Raw genomic sequence first — 27933 nt, 5'->3', positions numbered from 1 at the left:
TAGTATTGAAAGATACAGGGTAAGATGAAAAAACTGCAACCAACTTCGGACTGTTGTCATTCCCAAGCCACTCGTGCGACAGCTGTAAAAATTATACCAGTGACAGCTCATTATATTGTTTACAAGCGTACAAAAGCATTTTGGTGAGAAATGGTGAGAAAAAAAGTTATTCGTGATGGAATTCAATATATTTGGCTGGAAAACCACAAGTGGCTATCGTTAGAGCATTCCAGCATTTAAATGTGAATAAATCTTTTGTGTCTGTTACTATCGCTCGTTACCGTGATACTGGTAGCGTAGCCCGACGTCAAGGAAGTGGATGGAAGAAAACAGAAACATCAGCAGAAATGGTTCGAAAAGTTAAGAAGCGACTTGATCGAAAACCGCTTCGCAGTGGCCGAAAAATGGCTCGTGAGCTGAACATGTCGCAATATTCCATTCCGCAAATATTGAAATTCCAAAAAGTGCAAGAAATTAAATCGCAACAGAAAAAAAAATAGACTCAAAAGAGCTAAAGAGTTGCTTCGCTTGGCCGATGAGTAAACCTTCCTGGTCCAGCAATTTGTAAACAAACAAACTGGTCGTGATTACTTGCCAAAGAGGTCAGCTGAAAATGTGCACCTTCGGTTAGCCACCAGAACTTAAGCGCCGGCCATGGCGATGGTGTGGGCCGCCATAATAGCCAATAGTCGATCTCCGCTCGTATTAATCGACCGTGGCATCAAAATAAATTCCGAATATAATCGCGAAAATATTCTGGAGGGTGTAATAAAGCCTTGGGTGCGCTCGATTAATTTCCAGCGCACAATTGAGACCAAATTCTCCGGATACCAATCTGGTGGACTATTGTGTCTGGAGTATTCTGGAAAGCAAGGTTGACACTAGAAAATACCAAAGTGTCGATCACCTCAAGCAAGCGCTTTACCGGGAATAGGCCAAAATACCGCAGAGTAACATTCGGGCAGCGTGTGATGGTTTCATTGGCAGTTTGAAGGCCATAATTCGTGTCAAAGGTGGCCAATTCGAATAAATCTAAATTTTATTTAAAATTTGATGCTATATCCGACATTTTTTGCTATCATTCAATTAAATTTAAAAAATGTAAAAATTATGGCGTTTGACTTTGTTGCATTTTTTTTTTTTATCAAAATGTGTTCGAATTCGAAGAGAATTTAAAAGAAATATGAATAAAACCCACATGTATTGGAAAATATGTATCGATTTGAAAATGATTTGACCTTGGGAACAAATAAGGAAGTTATTCCAAGTTTTAAGATTTTTTTTTCTTGTTTTTCAACAAATAAATTCAAATTGAAAATTTCGCCTCCTGTCGACTGATAATATCCCAAAAAGTCGTTATGTCATCTATAAACCTCCATATTTTCCAAATTTAATTATTCCCGTTCAAAATGTAAAAATGGTTCTTATTTAAATTGCCCAACAATATGAACCGCCATAATTTCGCTTCACTTTTATTCACTCACCAGTCATGTCCCCAAAACAAACAAACACACACTCATACCGAACAACAGAAACAACAATAACAAGAAAATGTATGTATATCTCAACCACATAACCACAAACCAAGGAAAATTTACATTAAGATCAACATTAACATTATTTTTTCAACACATTTCTTTTCCAATTTTCTCTGAAATCATAATAAAGTTGTCCTGCCACAGCAACATCATCGCACACACACTCACATGCACACGTGTACAAATAAACATTTCCGTTTGTATGTATGTATATGTAGGTTGATGCATTCATATCCATATATTTGTGATTAAGGATATATCATGTCTGACAGGTTCTGAAATGTTCCAAAAAGTGGAATAACATTGGAGAATATTAAAAAAACCCAAAAAAATGAAAAGCTGTAAGGTCGAGAGAACTGATATTTCCATATCCTCTCTCGTGGGAAAACTTTATCTGCGCCCAAATCGGTCGGTTTCAAAATTCTTAAAATTGGGGTTTTATACTCAATCCCCTTCAGTTGGAAAAGCTGATTAGCTCTTTGTAAGTCCCATTCCAAAACCTGGATGCAAATAACACATTATTTAGTAGAATGAGATCCATCTGTTGCGATTTCAAACCATAAAACCACATCTGTTTTTGTAGGGTACTGAAGTGGCCCATTAAGCTCCCAAAAACCGACTGATCCGATATAAAGGGACTTAATCAAAACTTTGGCCGATATAAAAGATTTTTCATTGTGCGAATTATCATAAATGGAGTATAAAAATTCTTTTTCATTTTAATTAATTGCGCAATTTTTGTAGGGTCAGTTCATATTTTCAAAGAACCTGAACCTGGTCGAAATCTTTCATCTTCACCCAGAGAAATGATTTGATGAGAATCGGATGCTTATTTCGCATCTTATCAATAATTTGTTATTCAAAATTTTGACCCTTTTATGGGGAAGGCACCGGAAGGAGTGTGCCGATATGTCCCATCTGCACTCCAGATGTTGAGTTAATGAAATTATTGAGATGTGCCGAGTTTGAATGAAATCGGATGTATATTTCACGTTTTATAAACCACACGGTTATTTAAATATTGATCAGTTGTGGGAGAGGCACCAGAAGGAGTGGTCCGATATTGTTTATCTTCACAACAGATCTTGTGTTGGTAGAATTGTTGGGATATACGAAATTTGAACGCAATCGGATGTTCATTAGGCGTTTTATGAGACTCATGGTTATTTCAAATTTTGTCCCCTTGTGGGGAAGGTATCACAAAGAGTGGTCCATTCTATCAGTTCTTTATATAATTTATTTATATAAAACCTTATATTGGTAGAAATGTTGGGGTGTGCCAAGCTTGAAGGCAATAGGACTTTAATTTCAGAATTTTATAAGAGTTATAATTATTTAAAATGTGTACTCTATGTGGGGGAGATACTAGATGGAGTGGCCTGAGACTGCCCATTTTCGCTCCTGACCTAGCACTGATAAAGATGTTGGGATCTGCAAAGTTCGCAAAAAATCTGTTTATCATTTTTTGTTCTATAAGGTAAATAGTTTTCTTTGAAAATGTTGACCTTTTGTGGCGGAGGTACCAAAAGGTGTGGTCCGATATTACCCATCTCCAAACTCAATCTAAGTTTGTTAATAATATTACAATGTACCAGATTTGAATCAAATCGGATACTCCCTTCGAGAGTTATCGTCCTTACCAGATAGAGAGACAAACGGACAGACATACCTAGATCCAAATGTCCCGAAACGGATTCGGTCCATAGAGACTTAGGGCCTAAAACCGTCATTTCGATGAGGCATGTTTTGGCCGTATCAAATAATACATACCCTCCGTAGCATAGAATTGAGGGTATACAAATAAAAAAAAAACGTTCGTGAATTCCGATAGCCTCTCTTATAAGAACAAGTAAAAGAACAGCTCGCCCGAACTTTTTTAACCATCAACCATTTTGAAAATTTTCAAAAAAAAAAAAAATCCGTCGAAAAATACCGTTCTCATGAAACCCTTTATATGGGGCTATACGAAGATGTGGTCCTGCGTAAGTAACTTGTGTCATAGGCTGTAGTAATGTTTCCGAACTTTATATACGAATTTTGAATAAATTCTGGTGAATAATGTCGCAAAAATCATAAAAACACCGGTACCTGGGGGTACCGTTATATGGGCGCTATACTAAAACGTAGAACTATTTAGACAACTCTCTTCTAAGAGGTAAAGTACTCTGAAGGAACCCCTTGTGTGGATTTTAAGACAATTCCATTAAAAAATTTGTCTGAAATATACTAAAACGTGGATCTGTATGTATACACAATTCTCTTCTAGGGGATAAAGTATTCACAAAGAACTCCTTGTGTAGATTTTGGGACAGTTCCGTAAATGTGGCTAAAATCACCTAAACACCGAATATCGGGGGGGGGGGGTACCGTTATATGGGGGCTATAAGATATCGTGGACTTATTTACCCCTTCCTCAAACTTGACCTGCCTACCGACAAAAGGGAGATCTGTGCAAATCGGACGGACGGACTTACAGGGCTAAATCGTTTTAGAATTTTACACTTATCAAGAATTTATACACTTTGTTGGGTCTAAATTTATTATTTCGATGAGTTACAAACGGAATGACGAACTTAATATACCTTACATACTATGTATGGAAAATGTATTCTTAACCAAATCGTTTGGTTTTAGAATCCTTAAAATTTAAAGGTAACTTTATTTTAGAAACAGCTCATTCAGTTGAAAAATGTGGCTAGGACTTTTAAACTATCATTTCAAAATCTCGGATAAAAACTTAAAATTCCGATAAATGTAAATCAAATAGTGGGTCCGTTCGAAAAGTGCTTTTGGGTTCGAATTTCCAAAAATGAATTATTCATGCCTAGGGAGATCAATTGAAAACCTCAAAAGTCTCTAATTCTGGTATGAGTTTACATCCTGTATTGATACGAAACTACGTATCTTTTAGTAGATTTTTAGTCACATTTCAGAACTACAGATTTTTGCCTTTATTTTTTTAAAACATAAACATGTACTAATAGTGACCCATATTCCAAATTACAGTTGTTCCAGGATCTTATCTAGAAATGTATTTCGAATCCATGTCAGATGTCTCCAAATGGTCCCGTTTTGTATTATATAATTATGTTTCCTATGTATGAATATAATGGGCCTATATATACCACTTTTAATAATTAAGATCCTCATAGGGTATTCAAAATTTGTATCAAATATATGTAATTTGAAATAAAGCGGGAAAAAATTAGCTATTTGTTCAACATTTTTAAACGATCTTCAATCCCGAATGGCATGAAATCTTGGCCCCAATGTTTCGATTCTGAAAATTTGCCGCTGTGTTTATATCATTTTTTGAATACAAACATCCTCCACATTAAGACACGACCTTTCAGACTTTTTTTTTTGTATACTTCCATTCCTGTATCACAAAGAAGACACGAAAACTACGCAAAAATGTTTAATGTTGTTCCTCCTTCCAGGACGTAGTAACATTAATATGTAATTTTTCAGAAAATTGTTGGCGGCGTGCTTTTGCCAATTCTTCTTAACAATTTACATATGTATGTCTTTATGCAGATTATCTGCTAAGACAGTCGTGGCAAACTGGTACGTGAACAACGTAGATTTGCCACAAATATTACAGGCAATCTAAAGCAGGAAGCCAAAAAACCCCCACACACACACTCACACAGCCAAACCGACACACAGTTAAATGCCTAACTCGATGACTGGCACCCTTCAGGCGTAACCATAATGTAGTTGCGGTAGCTGCAATGAATGAGAGAACAACGGCAACAACAAAAAAATAAAAAATTGATGCCGACAATGAATAAAGGCAAATGAAGATTGTTGGTTATCTGAGTGTTTGTCTACCGCACGCTCAAACACACACACGCACACACACTCACTCACTCGCTGTCAGGTTTTAAACGTCAGCCATAAACTAAGTCAGTTGCTCTTGGTTTTAGTTAATATCGCTAACATGTCTCACACTCCCCCATCGCGAGCAAAGTGCTCACGTAGACTATGTATGCATATGTGTATGTATGTATGTGTGTAGATGTGCTAACATTTTCCGTGCATTTTTCTCTTTTCTCATTTCTCATGCAAACGCCATACGAAACGTACCAAAAGTGTTCCGAGTCCTGCGGCCAAGGCATACAGATGCGTAATGTCGAATGTAAATCAGCCGATGGCGGTTTGAGCGCCAAATGTGATCCTCTGACAAAGCCCTCCAGCGTTCAGCAGTGTACCACGGGCATTTCGTGTGAGTCCGCGCCAGGGAATGTGGGTGGCGGCACAATAATTGTGGGTAGCAGTGGTCCTAGGGTGAGTATTAAACGCCGACACTCTGGCACATAAATAATGGAAACAAATGAGCGACAGGAAATGATTGAACCTGAATATACGCGCACACGTATTTCGATTAAAATATTAAAGTTGTCAAATATACCTATAAAGTATTTCAAAATTTATTTTTCCTTTTGTTTTCTATTTTCACTTTCATTTAGGATCCCTTAAATGTGGACGAGGAAGATGAAGACCTAGTCGACGAAGATGAGGATGAAGAAGATGACACCTCTGAAATTGAAGATGATGGCGATGATGCTTCCTACAATGATCAACCGGTCTATGCCCATCACACCATGAGTCGTCTGCATCAGGAGGAACCGGACGGGCCACGTATGATGCGTTTACAGTCATCGTCGCGTTATCGTTCCGCAGAGGCAAGACCATCAGAACCAACGTAAGTTTAAATAAATTCACTAAGTTACTCAAGCACCAAGCGAACTTTAGTATTTGCTCTAATCTAATGTCAAGTGAAACGATATCACATTTTTGTCTCTTCGGAAAAAAATAATCGATTTCGAAAATATATCTGAGTTTTTAGAGTGTAAATTTTTGAGTCCAATCTAAGTTAGTAGCAGTAAAAATTTTTTAACAATATATTTTAATATTTTTTTAACTTTTTTGAATTTTTCTCGTGAGAATAATTGCTAAAAACCCAACTATTTTTCAACACAATCTGTCACATGACTGGTAGAGATTGTGTTCGAAAATTTGACCCTCATGGTAAAATATTGAAAACAGTGAAGGCCACAAAAGTTCACAAGTAATCCACAAATTCTTTTGGAACCATATTATTATGAGAAAAATTGTTATTGTAGCAGCCAGAACTCCAAAATGCTTTGAGGTACACTCTCTTCTCGAATTAAAGTGGGAGATCTGCTGTCAATAGAAAAAATTGGGTATATTTTTTTTACTTTTTGGCAATTGAGTAACACTGCGGATGCTGTGCTCGATTCCGGAAGGGAGTAGATTCACTGCAAACCAAGCAGATTTTACTTGTTAAATAAGTGGTTTTGATGCAACATATTTGGCATATTTCCACAATCCACATAAATTTGAATTGAGGACCTAATACGAAGTCATATCTCACCAGTTTGTCAGGACAACATAATTTTTTCATCTCCAATGGATTGAGGGTGATCTTAGTTAATGATATTCCCCCTGTATTCTTAAATTGCTTTTCGAATCCGTCTTTGCGAGCTACTAGTTTTATTTTATACCGTTTTACATCTTCCCTTGATTGGAGGGTATATTAAGTTAGCCATTCCATCTGTAACTCATCGAAATAATAATTTTAGACAAAACAAGGTACAGGTTGAGATAAAAAAACTGCATCAAAGTCAACACCGTAATTTAATTTTTTTTTAATTTTATTGAATGAAAGCAAAAAATGTCGGAAATACCATCAAATTTTAGAATAAGTTTAGATTTCTTCGAATTGGTCACCTTTGGCACGAATTATGGCCTTTAAACGGCCAATGAAACCGTCACACGCTGCTCGAATGTTGCTCTGCGGTAATTTGGCCCATTCACGGCAAAGCGCTTGCTTGAAGTGATCGACAATTTGGTATTTTTTAGTGCCAACCTTGCTTTCCAAAATACTCCAACGGATTGGTATCCGCAGATTTTGATGGCCATTGTGCGCTGGAAATGAAGCGAAGAACCTCATTTTTTAACCATTCATGGGTGGCGCTGGTTGAGTGCGATGGTGCTGAGTCCTGTTGGAATGTCCAAGGTCTGCGGCCAAAATGTTTGCGTGCCCAAGGCTTTAATACACCCTTCAGAATATTTTCGCGATAATATTCGACATTTATTCTGATGCCATGGTCGATTAATACGAGCGGAGAGCGACCATCGGCTGTTATGGCGGCTCACACCATCACCATGACCGGCGCTTGAGTTCTAATGGCATACCGAAATTGCACATTTTCAGCTGACCTCTTTGGCAATTAAACACGATCATTTTGTGTGTTTACTGGTGATCAACGAATGTTTTCTCATCGGAGAAAACCAAATTCGAAAGTTCATCACTTTCGGCCAAGCGAAGTAACTCTTTAGCTCTTTTGAGTCTATTTTCTTTCTCTTGCGGTGTAAGTTCTTGCACTTTTTGGAATTTCAATGGCTTTATCCCGAGCTCATTTTTCAATATTTGGCGAATGAAATATTGTGATATGTTCAGCTCAATTTCGATCAAGTTGCTTCTTTACTTTTCGAACCATTATTGCTGATGTTGCTGTTTCTTCCCTCCACTTCCTTGACGTCGGGCTACGCTGCCAGTATCACGGCAACGAGCGATGGAACGGGACACAAAAGAATTATTGACATTTAAATGCTGGTGTGCTCTAACGATAGCCACCTGTGGCTTTCCAGCCAAATATAAAGAAATCACACTATCACTCTTGAATTCCATCACGAAGAGTTTTTTTGCAGTTTTTTCATCTCACCCTGTAGTCTGATCGAACGAACTAGTTCCGTGCACTTCGGTCGTTTTTATGGACAATCTGCCTATGAGTGATATTAAATTTTGGTATCATTCATACATTTAGGAACTACATTGACCTCTTTTAAAAATATATGTCCCTCCAGGAATCCCTTATGAATTTCGATTTTCTTAACAATTTCAGAGTAAGACATAGCTTTTTATGTATTCCGAAAGTCTTCCACGATTTTACTGAATTATTTGTAAACAAATCATATTCACTCATTTTATTCCATTTAAATTCTTTAATTATTGTTCGCCATAAATTTATTTAAGGCCAACAGCAATTAAATGAGAAATTAATTTTTGAGGTTTATTTACATCGGCCATAAATTCCCAGTTGTTGATTGATAATGTCGGTGTTATAATTAAAGAACCACAAAACTGCTTTTGTGGTTTTCGAACAAATGAGAGGACACGGAAAATGACAAATATATGCGAATTCGAATGGATAGATAATAAAAAAATTAAATTAACTTATTTAATGCACTGACATTTTGGTGTATTAACAAGGATGAGGATGCGGATTTTTATTCGATGACAAGTAGGAGTAGACATCAAAAAGAAAACGGTTTTTAAGTTAGGAAAAAGCTTATTGATTTTTTAAAAAAATATCAAAAGTTAGACATAGATACTTTCATCCGGAGGTTAAAGAATTCGACCTAAAATATACATAAATTGAAACGATGTTCAAATCAATAACTGATGAGTATTGTTGGTCTAGAAATCCGTTTTTAAGAATTAAATTATAGAATTGATTTTTTCAAGTGATTCCGCCATTGAGTATCATTTATTACTTCAATTATTTTGTTTTCCAATATAGTAATAAAAAAGATCTCCTTTAATTAAAATTCCCCATATGTCTTCAACTAACTGACCCACCAATTGCAAATCCATTAATGATCCTTTCCTCCACATATTCTCCGAAGCAAATCCCTAATATACATAGAAAATTAAATACAACCGAAAAAATTAACCAAAATTAATTTGAAGCCTGTATCCCAAACTAATTAAAAGATCCAAATAAAAAGGCATTAATATACAACAAGAATTAGGCTTATTACAAGAAACCACAAAAGGAAACACAAAATATACTTTAGCCAACAAAAAAGAAAAAAATTGGAAAGGAGCAACAAAAACTACCAACACGAACACACATTCAAAGAAAGTTATAAACATTTACCACTTAACTTACAACTGCTTAAATCCATTAACAGTCCTACTTTGTTTTCGAGAGACTTTCAATGATTTGTTGGTGTTATTGTTGCCACAGCTACTTTTGATACTCATTAAAGCCTTATGAAGTCATCAAGGACTCCTGTCATTTGGACTCCTGCTAGGAATAATTTGTAATCACCCATCAGCCTTCGCCCAGCAATAGCAACAACATCAAAACATTAGCCAAACCTCAAGTGGTCATTAGCCGTGGCAATAGTGAGCCACTGGGTGGGAGCTGAGTGCCTGGCTGGAGTGGAGTGGAGTGGAGTGGAGTGAAGTGGAGGAAATTGAAATCATACTAAAGTTGAGTCATTAAGACTGTCATTTGCCTTGAACAAGGTGACATTTAATTTGTTCGTAGTCTTTCTTTTTTTCCTCCTTTTTGGATAAATACCGCAAAAACATTTGATTATATGTTTCGTTCATTCCTGTTCTTGTTGTTGTCCTTGTTGTCGTTGTTGCTCTGTTTGATATTAATGATATCAATTTATTTGTCAAATGTTTCCTTTTTTATTGGCATAGTCATAAAATCAACATTTCTTCCCATCGGGGTGTTTGTGTAATGAAATCGATGGAGAGTTTTGAAAGAAGAACACTCGAAATAGATTACAAACTGGACTTTAGTATTGCATACTTTAAAGGGAAACTAAATGTGTTCAATGCTGCGTATACTTGTTGTAAGAAATAAAAAGTATACGCGCATATTTCCAATGCTAGAGATTGGTTGTCTGCAACATTGAAAACGTCGATGGAAATATAGAAAGTCGTACTATTAAAAAAAATAGTTTACTTAATTTGGGAATAGTTACATATTCAACTTTTTACAGGTGAATCTGTGTAAGAAAACAGTAAAGTTGGGCTGGGCCGACTTTATGATACCCTACGCCACTTTGCATATATAGTAGAGCTAAATAATTTTTAATGGGAAATTTATGAGAATTAAAGCATATCATCTATGGTCGTTAAACCAGTTATAATTTAAAGCCAAAAGGAACTAATGTTTGGCAGGCTTCTATCGTATTCTACTAAATTTGACGGAGGCATTTGTGTCAGATGATATTAAATTTTATCAATTTTTTAAACACAATAAACGTGAAATCGGATGAAGATATATATGGACGTATATCCAAATCTGAACCAATATCTATAAAACCTAGCAAAGGTATTTCTATTCTGTATCTGATAGTTTGTACCAAATATCATTGTTGTGAAGAGTATTTTACGGTTGTAAGGGAACTCGAGTAAAAATTTTATCACAAGTTCATATGTAATTAGTATTTTTTGCTGGCTTGCGCCCGCATCAATCAATTGGAGTGTTTTAACATATTTTACAGTGCAGTACTTTTCGTACCCTTAAAATGTGGTGTTCCAAGACCCAACATATTTAAACTCTTTACTAAGCTTTTATCGATCGCCTAACTCAACAACAGTCCTTTCAGTACGAATTTTAAAAATACAACCTTATATCCGCCTGTATTCAATATTGTAAAGTTGTAGCTCAGACTGAACGCTGTATCCGATAAGGCCGCACAATTTCGCCCTAATTTTGATTTTTAAAAATCTCACCAAAATTCAACAATCATTCTAACTTTTAAAAGTTCAATCTTCTATCGATCCCTTAAAAATTACTTTGCACATTTCGTAATTTTGTTACGATACGCACCATTAAGGAGAATTTAAAAAACCGTCCTTATCACATCCTCTCTAAATAAAATTTACTTCTTGCTAAATTTTAAAAATTCATTTCAATTACTCAATAACAATGTTGTACCTTTTAGTACCTTTTGTTCACTTGGAGTACGGATGTCCAAACAACTCGCATTATCCTAACTCACCAAACCAAGATTGATCCAGACGCAAATTCCAAATTTCAAAGTCCTAGCTGGTTTTGGTGACTTTATAACAATTTTGTACCGTTTCTTACCTTTTATATGTACTTTTCGTTCCATTTATGTATACATTTTCCAAAAATTTTGGCTTATTTTATATCTTTTCACAAAGAGTTTTTCTTTCTCGAACAAATTATCAAACATTCAGCTCTTAACAACAATGTACCCAAAAACCCCGCCTCATCTCAACCATTATCAACATTTTCAAAGTTTTAGCCTTCCTCAAACGCTTAGTGCCAATTTTGTAACTTTGAGTATTTTTCGTACCCATAATTGAAAAACTGATTTGAAAAATCTCCCTTTATATCAAACCCGGTTTATGAAGGGTAACCACTAAACAAATATATAACAAGTAAAAAGCAGTTATGCTCGGTCGGACTGAACTTTTTATACCTTCCACCATTTGGAAAAAACTTGAAAAATTTCCAAAAAAAAAAAAATCTGTCGAAAAATGGCGAACTTTATATACGAAATTGGAAATAATTCCGGTGAATAATGTCACAAGAACCATGGAAATACCGAATATGTGGAGGTACCGTTATATGGGCGCTATACTAAAACGTGGACCTATTTAGACAATTCTCTTCTAAGGGGTAAAGTACTCAGAAGAAACCCCTTGTCTGGATTTTAAGGCAATTCCATTGACTCACATCATAAAAATACCGAATATCAGGGGGTACCGTTATATGGGGACCATATCATATCGTGGACCTATATAGATAATTCTCTTCAGACAATTTCATTGACAGAAAATTTCACTGAAAAATGTGGCTAAAATCATAAAAATACCGAACATCGGGAAGTGCCGGTATATGGGGATAAACGATGTCGTGAACCTATATAACCAATTCTCTTTAAGGGGGTAAAGTAGTTACGAAGAACTCTTGTGTAGAATTTCAGATAATTTAATTGAAAAATGTGGCTAAAAACATCAAAATAACGAATATCGGGCGTGCCGTTATATGGGGGCTATACGATGTCATGGACCAATATAGCCCATCTTCGAACTTGACCTGCTTTAATTTATGTTTAGGTATAGTTTCGGAAAAATATAAATATAATAAAGAATTCTATTTTTTCAGATGAGATTTGTAACATTTCGTTCACATTTTTAAACCGAATTCCCGGGTTCTCATTTTCTTTATTTTTATTTCTTTTTATTTTTCCCCAATTTCGATTTTTTAATTTTAACACTAATTTGGGTAAATGTGGAAATTACTCATTCTTTAAAATTTCCCAAGAAAATTTCAATGAAATTCCCAGCCCATATTTCATTACATTTTGCGAATGGCTTTAAAATTGACAAAAGGAAGTTTAAAACAAATATGAAAACCATTTCAAATTTTGTAATAGATACCGTAGATCAATTTCATAAACATTCCAAATATCTGGTCGGTCACTTCATTACATTTCAGTAAATGCAACAAAAAATTGTCCTGTGATACAGGGAATGGGCCAATAACAATTGCACGCAATAATAGTTTATTGTTTTTCTCTATTTTCTCTCTAAACCTAAGTATAACGTCCTTGACTATAACTGCCCCAAAATGTCCATCATAGGTCATTTAAAGCTCATAGCCCACACAAACAGAAAACAACAACCACAACCACAACAACACAAATACCAATCTATTTTCTTTATTGTTTTGTCAATTTTGCCTTTGCCTTGAGGCAATACTTTGGTTCTTGTTCTACATTTTGATACGAATTGCAAATTGTCCTTTCTCCTTCTTTTGTGGGCTTTGCAGGCATGGCCTTTTTCTTGGCTCTTCTTTGGTTTATTGATTGTCGATAAGTGAGCTGGTTTGTCGTAGAGTATTGGAGTATTGCAAAATGATATTCTCGTTTGGTCACCTCTCCTTCTCCTCCTCCTCCTCGAGTGACTAGTTTGATTTTTGCCTAAAATCAAATAGAAACGAAATTATGTCCTTTTTCTCCTCCTCCTTGGATTTTGGTAGAATCAAAGTTTTATGTACAAATCATTTTTCATAATAACTTTATGTTATTCTGCTTTTGGTGTTCTTCTTTTATGGTCCCGGCGCAAAGAGGATTGGAAATGGTTTGAATAGATTTATTTTGATTTTATTAGAGAAACGCGTTGTGGAGGCCAATGGCTCAGCCAGCCAACCAACCAACCAGCCAACCAACCAACCAGCCATCTTAACAATGGCACTTGCCAACTATTGGCAGCAGCACTCTCATGCTCTACCTCCCTACCCTGGTATGGCATGGCCTTAAGCCCCTGGCTGAGAGGGAGTTTTCGTGTTTTTTTTTTTTTTCTTTTCTTCTTTTTGGCTAGAACATTTTTATAGCCCTATGCCAAGCGGCGGACATAAAATGCTGCCATGGAGACGCGTCTGCTTGGCGTCTCCCTGAGATAAGGCCTTTTATTTGATGCCAGCATTCATTGTTTGTAACCAACGCAAAAGACACGAGACATTTAAACAAATAAATTGTAATTGTATGAGTGTGAGTGTGCTCGTGTATGTGCTGGGCCAAAAGTAATGACAATAACCTCCACAACTCACCAAGAAATGGAATTTAAGAACTTGCAAATTGGCCCAAACATTGTAAAACAAATATTGATTTTTATGGATAGTTTACAGAAACTCTTCCTTCGCCGATTCCTTCAATATTTTATTAATTTTATTTGCCAATCTTCTTTGCTCTTCGCTGCTCTTTACACAGTTACATCAAGGACATCGAATGGTCGCCATGCAGCGTCACATGCGGTGAGGGCATCAGGCGACGCTCGTATAGATGTAAGATTTTCTTGGAGTTTTCACGCACATTGGCCACCATAAATGATACCATGTGCGAGGGAGTCAAGCCACACGATGAGGTGGAACGTTGTGTGGAGGAGCCGTGTATGCTGCCATCGCATGGCTACGACGATCAGTATCCAAGAGATTCAATAAAAGTTGGCGTCTCCGAGCCAGGCAAAACATATGTGTGGCGTGAACAGGGTTACACCTCGTGTAGTGCCAGTTGCTTGGGTGGTGTGGAGGAGCTGATAATAAATTGTGTGCGAGAAGATAATGGACGAGTTGTTTCGCCATTCCTGTGCGCTCCCGAGACGAAACCAGAAGCCAGGGTAAGGACATGCAATGATAGGCCGTGTCCTCCGCGATGGAATTACTCAGACTACACACCCTGTTCCAAATCTTGTGGTATTGGCATCAAAACGCGTGAAGTCCAGTGCATTCATGAGGTGACAAGGGGTGGTGAAAATACCATGGTGGTGCCGAACAGTATGTGTCCTCAACCACCACCAGCAGACCGGCAGTATTGCAATGTGTTGGATTGTCCAGTGCGCTGGGAGGTGGGTGAGTGGTCGAAATGTTCCCACACCTGCGGTTATGGCTACAAGGAACGCAAAGTGGAGTGTAAACAGATTATGGCCCAGGAACATAAAATCGAAAGACCCGAGTCCATGTGTCCCAGTGCCAAGCCACCAGATAAGAAACCCTGCAATATAAAACCATGCCCACCGGAAGATCCCAAGCCAATAATACAAATCAGCAATACCACCCACATACAACATGATCCGAAGAAATCAAAAATCACCCTCAAGGTGGGAGGAGCAGGTGTGGTCTTCTTTGGTACCCAGGTTAAAATTAAATGCCCTGTTAAGAGGTACAATCGCACGAAAATAAAGTGGAACAAGGATCACAAACCTTTGGTGAAATCAAGGAAATTCAAAGTCTCCAAAAAGGGGGCTTTGCGTATACTGGATATAACATTCCGTGATGCGGGGGTGTATTCCTGTCATGCTGGTCTTAGTAGTGCAGAAATAACAATTGATGTCAAGGCCAAGCCAGGCCAAAGGCCGGAGGATTTGGAGAGGCATGAATCAGGTGAGAGAGAAAATTATTGAAGGTGTACTTCAAATTAATTCACATTTAATTTTATTTGTTTTTAGATCGCCTGGTGCGTGAGAAGAGTGGTACGGAGCCTTTGACGGCGGCCGATATGACGGCTGCGGAAAATAAGTAAGTATACATTTGATTTGTTATTGGTGGTGATTCAATTTGTTAATTGCTTAGGTTTGGAGTATTCTCCCATTGGCTTAATCTTATTCTCTTTATTACAGAGAGTAATACTTTTCGTTTTAAACAAATACTCTCTTTAATATGGTGTTAGCCTATATAAGCTTGGTTTTTAATTTAAAATATATACTTTTTGACTAAGTATGGAGAATTCTCCCATTGGCTAACACCATATTAAAGAGAGTATATATATACTCCATATTAAAGAGCTTATATATCTAACTTCTAACCCAACTCCTTTTGGCCAACTGTTCATAAAAAATCTCTTTAAAGCTCAACAGCTTAGATTTCCATTTACCAGATCAACTGAGAGTATCTGTGTTTGTTTTCCCATTGCTTACACAGAATAATTTAATCTTCTTAGCCACTTTCATAAATAGGTCATTCCTTTTAGCCACATTAAAACACTACTTCAAGAAATTCTTTAAAGCCAATAAAGCAATGAGTTAATAGCTCACCACTTGGCCATATGCATTTCATTGTTGGTCGAAAGCATTCTAAGGACACCACACCATACTCATCTACCGACACATACACATTTCTTACATCCCCAACTACTTACGTGTTGTCGGTGAAATCCTGGCAGAATCCAATCTCATCATACATCATGTATTAGCTGTATTTTTCTCCGTCTGCTTTCTATGTGTGCGATGGCAAGATCTAGTCAAGCTTTTCATTTAATTGCAAACACAGAAATATACATGCATACATACACACATACGTATGAATACATGTGTGTGTTGGTCCATGAGATTATAGTTATGGCATTCGTATTGGTGTAAACTACATTTTTAACGTTACATTTCATTTGATTTTATATTTTCATACGGTTTGTGATTTTCATTTCCTTTCACTCTTCTCTTCCAGCACCCAGACCACACGTCGCAAACAGCAACAGAATGCCAGAGAACGCAATCGTCGTCCCAAATCGGATGGCATACAACAGCATGCGGACAGCAGTATTATGGGCGATGAGGTGAGTCAATTGGTTTTATTTTCAACAGATTTTTTTTTCGATTTTCTCTTTTGAAAACTTCTCTTCACAGCCAAAGAAATTTAATTCTATGGGAAAATATATGCATTTATCCCACGATGTGGATAATGACTTTTTTTCAGCCAGTAACATGGAAAATGTTACTTACCAATCTATGATAATCACAGAATGTTTTGTCCTCCATTGGGGATAATTTTAAATGCAATTTTAATTTTACTCACTAACATTGCTGGATAAATTAATGAAGCAATGTGAAAAATTTAATTCACCAATGTGGATAATTTTATTCACCAACGTGGATAATTTTATTTACCAACGTGGATAATTTTTGTCAACAAACAGGGATCATTTTATCCTCTAATGTGGATAATTTTATCAAATAGCACCTAAAATTTTATTCACTGTCCATAATTTGATTTTTGTCCCAAGTGGATAATTTTATCCACCAACGTGGAAAATTTCATTCACTAACGTTGATAATTTTGTACACCAACGAGGACCATTTTATGTACCACCGTGAATAAAATTTACCACCCACTTGGATAATTTTCTCCACTAATTTAGAACATTTTATCCATGAGCGTGCATCGTTTATCCATTATTGTGGATAATTTATCCGCCACTGAGGATAGTTTTATCCACCACCTTGGGTAGTTTTAATCGTAAGCGTGGATATTTCTACCTACCAAGGTGAATAATTTTATTCTCCACTGAGGATAATTTTATCCATTTACGTGGATAATTTTATTCATCAACATGGATAATGTTATCCACCACAATAGGTAGTTTTATTCTTCAAAATGGATATTTTTATCTACCAACGTGGTTAGTTGTATTCGCCATTGAGGATATTTGTTCCACCACTGTGGATAGTTTTATCCAATAATGTGGATAATTTTATGTGGAAAATTGTATTCAATAACATCTGTAATTATAAATTAATCCACCAACGTGGATAATTTTGTTTTCTAACGTGGATAATTTTAATTTATCAAAAAAATGTGGCTAATTTTATCCACCAATGTGGATTTTTATCCAGTAACCTCTATAATTTTATTCACCGTGGATAATTTTATCCAAAGTGGATAATTTTATCCACCACTGTGGATAGTTTTATTCCTAAGCATAGATATTTCTATCTACCACCGTCGATAATTTTATTCACCGCTGAGGATAATTTTATCCAATAACGTGGATAATTTTTTTCACCATCATGGATAATGTTATCTACCACTGTAGATAGTTTTATCCGTCAAAATGAATATTTTTATCTACCAACGTGGAAATAGTTTTTGCCATCAAGGATAATTTTTTCTACCACTGCGGATAGTTTATTCACCAACGTCGATAATTTTATCCACCAACGTAGATAATTTTATCCACCAACTTGAATAGATTTATCCGCCAATGTGTTCATTAACGTGGATAATTTGAATTGTATCCAATAATGTGGGTAATTTTAATTAATACGTCCAAAGCAGATAATTTAATCCCCCAACGTGGATAATTTTTTTCCAATAACAACATTTTATAACATTTATTTACAGAATTTAAATTTTATCTAAAGTGGATAATATTATTCAACGACATGGATAATTTATCTACCAACGTGGATAATTTTATCCATTAACGTGGATAATTTTATCTACCAACGTGAATAATTTTATCCACCAACGTAGATAATTGTATCCACTAACGTGAATAGATTTATCCGCCAACGTGGATAATTTTATACACCAATATCGAAAATTTTATCCATAACTTCTATAATTTTATTCGCCGTGGATAATTTTAATTTTATCCAAAGTAGATAATTTCATCCACCACTGAGGTTAGTCTTATCCGTCAACATGGATAATTTTATCAACAACTGGGGTTTTATATCTACCACTATAGATAATTTTATCCACCAACGTCGAAAAATAATTGTATCCGCCAACTTCGATAAATTTATCCACCAACGTGGATAAATTAATACATTTACGTAGATAATTCCATCGATCAAGGAGTATATTTTTTACCCAGTAACTTAAAACATTTTATCCACCAACGTCGACAGTTTTATCCACCATCGTGTATAGTTTAATCTATAAAAGTGGCTGATATTTTCCATCACAATGATTTCATCCTCAGTTTTAATTTCACACGGATCTGCTCACATCTACATCTCTTCAAATTTTGTTTCTCTTTCCAATTAACGATGCTGGTTCATTACAATATTCTAATGTCGGAAGTTAATTTTAAGAATATATTTCCAACAACAACAAAGAAAAATTTTGTAATAGTCCTTAAAAATATAACTCTCAACATCATTTCATACCTTATGACATAAGTCAACAAATCCTTCGCAATGAAATGCTATACTTTATCAAATGTTTCAATGTCATATTCTTGGCTGTCTACTACATCTTTTATGTTGTCTATATATACCATCATATGTCTGTCGTCGCATACGTACAACTATGAACTTAGATCTGTTATATTGGAATTGCGAAAAAAAAGAATCTTATACGAATTTCCATGGCATTGAAGCTGGCCAAAGATATTTGTATGCCACCCTTATTGTTGTTCTTCTTATTTGTCAAGTAAAGGTTTCTCTCTTCCTCTTCATTTTGAGTATTTCCTCGTATGTTATTTAGTTTTATTTTCAAACCTTTCAAAAAGGATAAAAATAAGGCAATATCCCCCCGCAAGAGAACGTGGAGTTTCCGTGTTTTGGTATTTTCTTGATATTGCATTTCATGCCCTCAAAAAAAACTCTCCATTTTCGGGTTGCACGTAATGCACACAAAGTTCGTTTTATCGCACAACAACGAAAGCGAAATATGACAACAATATTTCTCTCTCTCACTCTCTCTCTCTCTCTTTTCTTTGGAGATGATGTGGGTGGTGACGATAATCCTCTTATTGCTCCATATAAATATAAGTTGATGTGTTGGGATTTTGTTGCACTCATATACATTTGCGAGTTGAGTTGTCTGACCAACAACGACCTCGTGGAAAATCGCTGTCCTCAATTTGTTAGTTATTTCACATTGCAATTTGCCATATCCTTTTGTCCACTCTTTTTGGTCATTTAAGCATTTAAACATATCTCTGAGAAACTCATTTTTATTAGAGTTTTCCACAAAATTAACGTGGTTATCTCGATTATATTTTCCCTCGAAAAAAAGTTTTTCCACAACGTTTTGCTCCCCAGTTTGTTCTTGTGCATTTTTCCATTTTTTTTTTTTTTTTTTTTTTTTGTTAGCATAGCACAAATTTGAACAAACATACTCAGCCCTAATATGGCTTGTTAAATATAATTGTATTAAACAAGTTTTTAATAAAGAGGGAGAGAAAAATGATAGGAGTTTAGATGTGTTGAGCTTGAAAAGAAATAAAATGCATAGAAATTGAAAATAAAAATGGACAAAATTCAAATGTACATTGACCTTGTCAATGAAATTCTAGAGCAAATATAGTGCGATTAGTTCTTGTTCCTTAGATTTTACAGTATATACATTTTTCTGGAAATAGAAAAAATATACTTATATTGGCGCAGTATTGTACCTTTTTGGGTCCAAACAGATTTTCTATTTGAGTTCTCCCAGTCAATTCTCCGTTCGGTACTTTCTGTATTATTTTGGGTACGTCTCGGTCTCATGATCCCATAGCGCTCGAGATATATTCCCTATTTTTTGGTTCCTATATCTAGTTGTTCTTTTCAAAAATGTTTGGCCATAATCGAAATGCACCTCATCATTAAATAAAGCGGAGGGCTGACTGAAAGATCGCCAGCGATATTGAAGTTACGCCATTTGTACTTCACTATCATTCGCATTTGAACACTACAATCTTCCAGTTGGCTCTCCGGGTGAGATAAAAAAAAAAACTGTAACAAAGTCTAACGCCATAATTTTTACATTTTTATTTTAATTTTATTGAATAAAAGCAAAAAATATCGGAATTACCATCTAATTTTAGAATAAGTTTAGATTTGTTCGAATTGGTCACCTTTGGTACGAATTATGGCCTTCAAACGGCCAATGAAATTGTCACACGCTGCTCTGCAGTATTTTGGCCCCTCCCTGGCAAATCGATTGCTTGAGGCGATCGACATTTTGGTATTTTTTAGTGCCGACCTTGCTTTCGAAACTACTACAGACACAATAATCCAACGGATTGGTATCCGGAGATTTTGGTGGCCATTGTGCGCTGGAAATGATGCGAGGAACCTAATTTTGTACCATTCTTGGGTGGCGCGTGCTGTGTGCGATGGCGCTGAGTCCTGTTGGAATGTCCAAGGTCTGCGGCCAAAATGTTTCCGTGCCCAAGGCTTTAATACACCTCCAGAATACTTTCGCGATAATATACGGCATTTATTGTGATGCCACAACTATCGGCTGTTATGGCGGCCCACGCCATCACCATGGCCGGCGCTTGAGTTCTGGTGGCCAACCGAAGCTGTACATTTTCAGCTGACCTCTTTGGCAAGTAAACACGATCATTTGCTTGTTTACAAACTGCTGGACAACGAATGTTTTCTCATCGGAGAAAACCGAATTCGGCAGTTCATCATTTTCGGCCACTTCGACGCGGGTTTCGATCAAGTCGCTTCTTTGCTTTTCGAACCATTTATGCTGATGTTGCTGTTTTCTTCCGTACGCTTCCTTGACGTCGGGCTACGCTACAGCATCACGGTAACAAGGGATGGTACGAGACACAAAAGATTGATTCACATTTAAATGCTGGAGTGCTCTAACGATAGCCACTCGTGGTTTTCCAGCCAAATATAAAGAAATCACACTATCACGCTTGAATTCCATCACGAATAACTTTTTTCTGGAAAATTCTCACCAAAATGCTTTTGTACGCTTGTAAACAATATAATCACTGGAATAATTTTAACAGCTGTCGGGCTACTGGCTTAGGTGTCTGAAGTTGGTTGCAGTTTTTTCATCTCACCCTGTAATCATTTCGAACCATGGCCTAGAAACTCCTAACATTTTTGAGAGGGACAGCTAGACTTCTGTAAGCCTCTAGAATATTCAGAAGCACCTAATGATCACAGTGATATCATTCTTATGATATTGCAGTATAGATGGCATTCTGACATCCATATACAGATGGCAATAATTTTTATAAGCTCCAAAATTTTTAAGAGTTTTCAGATCACGATATTTTTTTGTAAACACGATAACCAATTTTAACTGTTTTGAATGTTTAAAATACTAACTACATCTTATTACGAAGAAACAATTAGCTGAATATCCCAGTGATCACATGTTTAAATTTAAGTATAGATGGCGTCCGTTTCATAAACTTCGTTTATATTTTTCTTTTTATTCTCTTAATAACCATCGTATGTTACACCCTTATCTGGATGTCGAACAGAATTTCCACATCTTCTCAAATCTAGGTTTATATGAATTCGAAATCCAATTAAACGGATGTCGAACAGAATTTCCACTTCTTCTCAAACCTAAAAGGTGTAACCTCTATTAATGTACTCTTCTTAATTCAACAATTGAGTGTCCTTCTTCGACACCCAAAACAAGCAACAAGTGTTCGTTCAATAGGCTGAAACAGGAATATTTAAGTCAATTAACATTTTAAGTGGCCAAACAGTGTTGTTGGCCATTAATGGTTGGCTTGGACCTCAATGGATATAGCATTTCAAGTGGACTCTCTAAAAATCAAGTTTAGCGAACAGAGAAAAAAAACAAAACAACGAGGCCTATAAAAGGCCAACATGACATTTTAATTTATATTCTAGCTGTTATTTTGAAATAAACCTGGCCAAAGCTAAGCGCCAACAGTTGGCAAACAATTACAATATAAATATTCAAAAAGATACTCATGTTTTGTTTTTGTTCTTTTTCTTCTCTTTCTCTTTCCATTGCTGCCTTTTCTTATTCTTTACTCCGTGTGTTTTTTGGTGGCTTTTGACAATTTACCTTACTGCGGGCGCCAATCTTTTTATGTTTTTTCCTGTTTTTACTCTAGCATTCACATTTAGTCCAACAGGCCCAGGATGGTTTGCCTCAACCGAGTGCCAGCAGTGGTAGCAGTCGTCGCACCAATGCCTTGTTGGCCATGCCATATTTCCAGGCTTTACTAAGTAATCTACAGGTGAGGTATTCCGCAATGCTGTAATACAAAGTACACAACAACAACAACATGCCATACCCAACCCGACCCAACCAGGCCAGACCAGATCCGGCCAGGGCACAGGACATGGATCCTGTGTTAAATAGTCATGTGTTTTTTGTGTCTTGTTTCCCTTTTGTTTGTTTATTTAGAACATTGTGTTGTTGGTTATTTTTTCTTGGTATTTATGTTTTTTTCAGTTTCCTTTTTTTTCTGCGCCAACTATCAGCCAGCCTTTTGCCGTTTGGTCTCGAGGCTTTTTTATTTGAATTCCTTAATCCTGTGGCTCTGATGATAATGTTAATGTTATATTATGGCTGCTTTTGTTAGTTTGTAACTTATTCATTTGTGTTGTTTTTGTTCTCATTCCCTCATCCCGTTTCATCCTTTTGTGTGCATATGAATAGCGTAAAATAGTGAATCCTATTTCTGAATGGATGTTTTTACGCTTCTTTGTCTTGTGGGTGTAAAATTTCAGTTTCCTTTTCTTTTCAACTATTCTGTTGTGTGTGTGTGTGTGTTTTTTTGTTGTTTTTGTATGAATGCCTCAGAGTGTACTTTTTGTTGTCATATTTGTTGCACTTTTCTTTTTTTGTTAATGTCGCTTCCTTTATTCGGCTACTGAAGTATCCTTTTGTATCCTGGCAAACCCCAACAACGTTTGTTCTAGCCTCGATATTGTCTTTTATGTCATTCATATCATTTGTCATGATAGCTTCCCTTTTTTTTTGTTCGTTTTTTGATTTTGTCATTCGTGCAGTGCTGCAAACGACGATGACACGACACATCATTATGATTTCCTTGCTTGTCCTCACTTTAGATTAGTTATTTCCTAAGATCCTACACCATATGCATGTTACTTCTGGAGAATGGAGTTACTCCTTAGGAGTTTGGGAAAGAATGTATTTAAAATTAAAAACATATTTGGTAGAGACTCGTCGATTGTTATATGCCCTCCAGCTAGAGCCGCCGACAACAAAATATGATGAAACCGTGATATAAGTCTTCAAAAAAGGGGGACCGGACATAACCTCCAACGACAGCTCCAAAATTATTTTCTGGCGCCCAAACCGGTCATTTGGCCAAAAATGAAACTTCTCTTTGTAAACGCCTAAACTTTGATCAAAAAGCCCATTGGGCACTTATTACTTATAGATGACGCTCGAAAAAAGCCATGTTAAACATTAAATATCTTTTCGGAATTTTTATAAATTAAAAAAAAATATAAACCTTTGCACTTCCAATTTATTTAAGAATATAACGACCGGAGTAACGTATTTTAAAGGCTTAAAAGGCTTTTCATTATTTATTAGAACGAAGCTCCAACTGATATATATTATGTCCAAATTCAAATTATATTCAAGTAAAAATTGTGTTCAAATTCGTAATCCGTTTTACATATTTTTTTGTAATTACGGCGACCAGCTACTAGTTTTACAAACGTTTAAAACTACAACTTTTTACTGCGAAAAAATAATTAAAGATCTCAAAAATAACGTACAACTTACATTGAAATACAGATGGTGTCGGCTTCCTAAGCTTCGTATATGAAGAATTTCTATGAAGAATTTTTCCAAACAACCGCCTTATGTCTATTTTTAGAAATTGCGAAAATATTAATTAGAGATTTCAGTGATCATATTCTAAATATATGGAAGTATGGAGGACATTTTGACATTGAAGTATAGATGGCGTCAATTTCTTTAACCCCCCAAAATTTAAGAGTATTCAGGTCACAGTTCCTCCCAAAAAAACTTACGAGGAATCAATTTTAAGATATCTCATCCAAACAGTATTGAAGTATACATGGCGTTCATTTCGAATGCTTCATATACATCTATGCAGAATCAAACAGCCGCCGTATGTTCATCTTGGAAACTATGCTTACCCAGATTTTAAGCTTCTACCGGACAGATAACGTTGTACAGTTCGCAATTTAAGAGAGATGAATTTTAATGTCCCGCTAACTTAGCTTAATAGAAAAAACCGAGAACATTTAGGAGTTTTCAAGTACCGATTTTTATGAATTTAAAAACTATATTGAGTTGTAAACACAACCCACATTTTATATGAACAAAGGGCTTAATGGGAGATCTCAGTGATAATATTATTTTTATATTTTATATTGAGAGAAGCTGTCCATTTCCCCAAACGTCAAGAATTTTATGATTTAAGGTGTGGGTACATAAGCATCATGGCTAGGAATATTAATGTCAAATTATAAAATAAAATAAAACGACTTCAGGACTCGATTGTGGCTCCTGTATCATGATATGTCACAAAATATGCCTTGCAGACTTCAAGCTGCTTATGTGCCCACAATTTTAAGCTGTTTTGATTTGTTTAAAAATAAAATATATTGACCCTTCGCGGAGTCTAGTTTTTAAGTTTCTCCTGGGAGGACAATGTTTTAGTAATCAGATCGCAGAAGAAGGCTAACAATTTTTGGAATTTTCAGGCACATATTTTTATGAATATACTATTATATGGGAGATCTCAAACTTATGATATGAAATATAGATGGCGTTCTTTTCTGTGACGAATTTTCAAAGCATCTGCGCCTTGGAATATATTAACCCTCATAAACACAAATAAACTCGCCTACGAAAGCCAGAGAATAATTAGCCTTGCTATAAAATCTTCCAAACTTTCAAGGGAATCCGTTTGGTTTTTTTTTTATATATGACGCCAAATTTGAGGTGTTAGGAAGGTTTGATTAATACTTAAACAGATATTTTAAGGAAGCCCACGTGTCCTACAGCAGAAAAAATAAGTAAAAAGCAGTAAGTTCGAATACCCTCCACCATTTGGAACCAATTTGGAAATTTCAAAAAAATTAAATCTGTTAAAAATTCGGTTAAAATCTTAAAAATACCGTATATAGCCGTTAGTCATTGAAAATTTGGTCCATACGAAGACGTGGACCTGAATAGGCAATAAGTCATTACAATATTCAAATACGAAAATTGAAAAAAATAGGTGAATAATGTAGCTAAAATCATCAAAATACCGAATATAGGGAGGTACCGTTATATCGGCCCGAAGACCAGGACCAGCATGGGCAATTTTCTGTCACAGACAATTTCGGTGAATATTGTACCTAAAATCGTCAAAATACCGAATATAGAGAGGTGCTGATATATGGGACCTATACGAAGACCTGGACCTGCATAGACAAATTTCTGTCACAGGCTGTAGTATCTGTTAGGAACTTCAAATACGAAATTTTAAGCAATTTCGGTAAATGTTGTAAATAAAATCGTCAAAATACTGAATATAGGGAGGTGCTTATATATGGGGCCTATACGAAGACCTGGACCTGCATACACAATTTTCTGTCATAGACTGTACTTCCCATTAAGAACTCTAAATACGAGATTTTAGACAACTCCGGTTAATAATGACGCTAAAATCATCGAAATACCGAATATAGGCTGTAGTACCCATTACGAATTCTAAATACGAAATTTGAAAAAACTTCAGTGAATAATGACCCTAAAATCGTGAAAATATCGAATATCGTGAATATGGGCAATTCGATATCGTGGACATAAATAGACATTTCTCTTCCAGGGTCTAAAGTACTCATAAGGTACTCCTTTTGTGGATTTTCAGACAATTTCATTGAAAAATTTGGCTACAATCATCTAAATACCGAATAAAGGGGGGGGGGTATTCGGGGGCTATACGATATCGTGGACCGATATAGTCCATCTTCAAAGTTGACCTGCCTGCAGGCAAAAGACTGATATATGCACAACTTTAGCTTCATATCTTTATTCGTTTTGACTCTAGCGTGAATACAACAGACGGAGAGACGGACAGAGTTAAACTGTCTTAGAATTTTACCCTGATCAAGAATATTTTTACTTTGTTATGTCCAAAATTATTATTTCGATGAGTTACAATCAGAATGACGAACTTATTATACCCTCCATACTATGCATGGTGTAGGGTATAAAAATTATTAAAATAATAGGTCAAATTTAGATCTTTTTTTCTATGAATTCAAATTTTGAGATCAAATGTTGCTTCATCGTATAAATAACCCCAAGGACCCAAGTGTATTTTGCCAGGAATGGAAAGTCTTTACCGAAAACATCATGATTTAGAGTTTAAGTATTTGTTTTATAACTCACAAGTATCTCCACATGCAATGGTGTAGCGATTTGTTAACTTCGCAGGATATCACCTAACAACCATATATCCTCGTCCGTGTCGGTCGTCGTGTTGTCGGTACACAATCATTTCTCATTTATTATCGCCATTGTTCTCGTCTGTCATCAGTTTTAGTTTAACACTTCCTCATTTTTGTAGCCTTTTGTCACGACGATTTGTTGCTTCCCTCTTTTTCTTCTTCTTCTTCTTCTATATACATATATATTTTTTTTAAATGTTCATTTTTTTTGGTTTGTTTGTAATACTCATGCAATGTTGTTGCTTTTGTTCCTTTTCCACTTAGGTTGGCTTATAACAATAGCATTACACCTGCAACATCCCCTCGCCGCCATGATATGACTTATCTTTGTCTCCCTCCATGTATTTTTGCTTTTGTCTTTTTGCAAACCCCAAAACGTTTTGTATGCTATTCGGCACTAATATGAAATGCAGCACTTTAAGACACCTTCACTTCCGTACGTTGTTATTGTTCTTGTTGTTACTACACCTTTTGTGCGAGGTGAGCTTTTTTCTCAATGTTATTTTTTGTTATTTTTTACTGCAATTGTATGACTTTGTGAAATCATTGTTTCCATTTAGAGTAATTGCAAATCGCCATTCATTCGTTTGCCTAGATTAATTATAAACATTTTTTGGATTTTGTAAAATTGCCTCGATTCATTTTTTTTTTTTTTTTGCATAATGAATGACTCATTCTTTTAATTCATTTAATTTGTTTTCATATTTTATTTATCATTGAACAAACATACATACATTGATTCGAACACCACCACAACATCATTCAATTCCATAAATCTCCAATTGTTTTGTTTCCATTTATTGTTCGTGGCATTATTTTAATAACCATTTTCATTGAATTCATTTATTACCTTGAACCAAGCCAAAAAAAAAACAAAAATTCGAGAAAAAATTCAACTCTAAATATTATTCGTAAAACGCTGTATGGGTATTATCCTAGATTTACACTGTGTTCTATAAATTATATTAAAGTGGATTATATTGGGGAAAAATTAAGGTGTTAGAGGGAATTACAATAAAATAAAAGTAAATGTTGTCATTTCCGTTTTATTGGTTATTGCAATGTAAATGCAAAAAGTCCGCTGAAATTAAATGGAGGAAATAAATTTGGTGTGGTATGGCTTAG

At 35.7% G+C, this 27933-nt stretch overlaps 1 protein-coding gene across 2 annotated transcripts in view; it reads left to right on the top strand.

Annotated features, from left to right (window-relative positions):
- LOC131802807 (ADAMTS-like protein 3) overlaps positions 1-27933 on the top strand; it is a 76904-nt gene that overhangs the window by 22076 nt on the left and 26895 nt on the right. Inside the window, exons 8-13 of one of the 2 annotated variants that reach the window (XM_059123440.1) lie at positions 5634-5828; positions 6011-6246; positions 14124-15292; positions 15358-15427; positions 16352-16460; positions 22467-22592. In XM_059123440.1, coding sequence (XP_058979423.1) covers positions 5634-5828; positions 6011-6246; positions 14124-15292; positions 15358-15427; positions 16352-16460; positions 22467-22592 — 1905 coding nt within the window. The remainder of the gene's footprint in view (positions 1-5633; positions 5829-6010; positions 6247-14123; positions 15293-15357; positions 15428-16351; positions 16461-22466; positions 22593-27933) is intronic. The other variant, XM_059123439.1, reaches the window with a different exon arrangement.

This window comes from Musca domestica, unplaced genomic scaffold (assembly GCF_030504385.1).
Source record: "Musca domestica strain aabys unplaced genomic scaffold, Musca_domestica.polishedcontigs.V.1.1 246, whole genome shotgun sequence".
Lineage (NCBI taxonomy): Eukaryota > Metazoa > Arthropoda > Insecta > Diptera > Muscidae > Musca > Musca domestica.
This window is presented reverse-complemented; position numbering and strand designations above follow the sequence as displayed.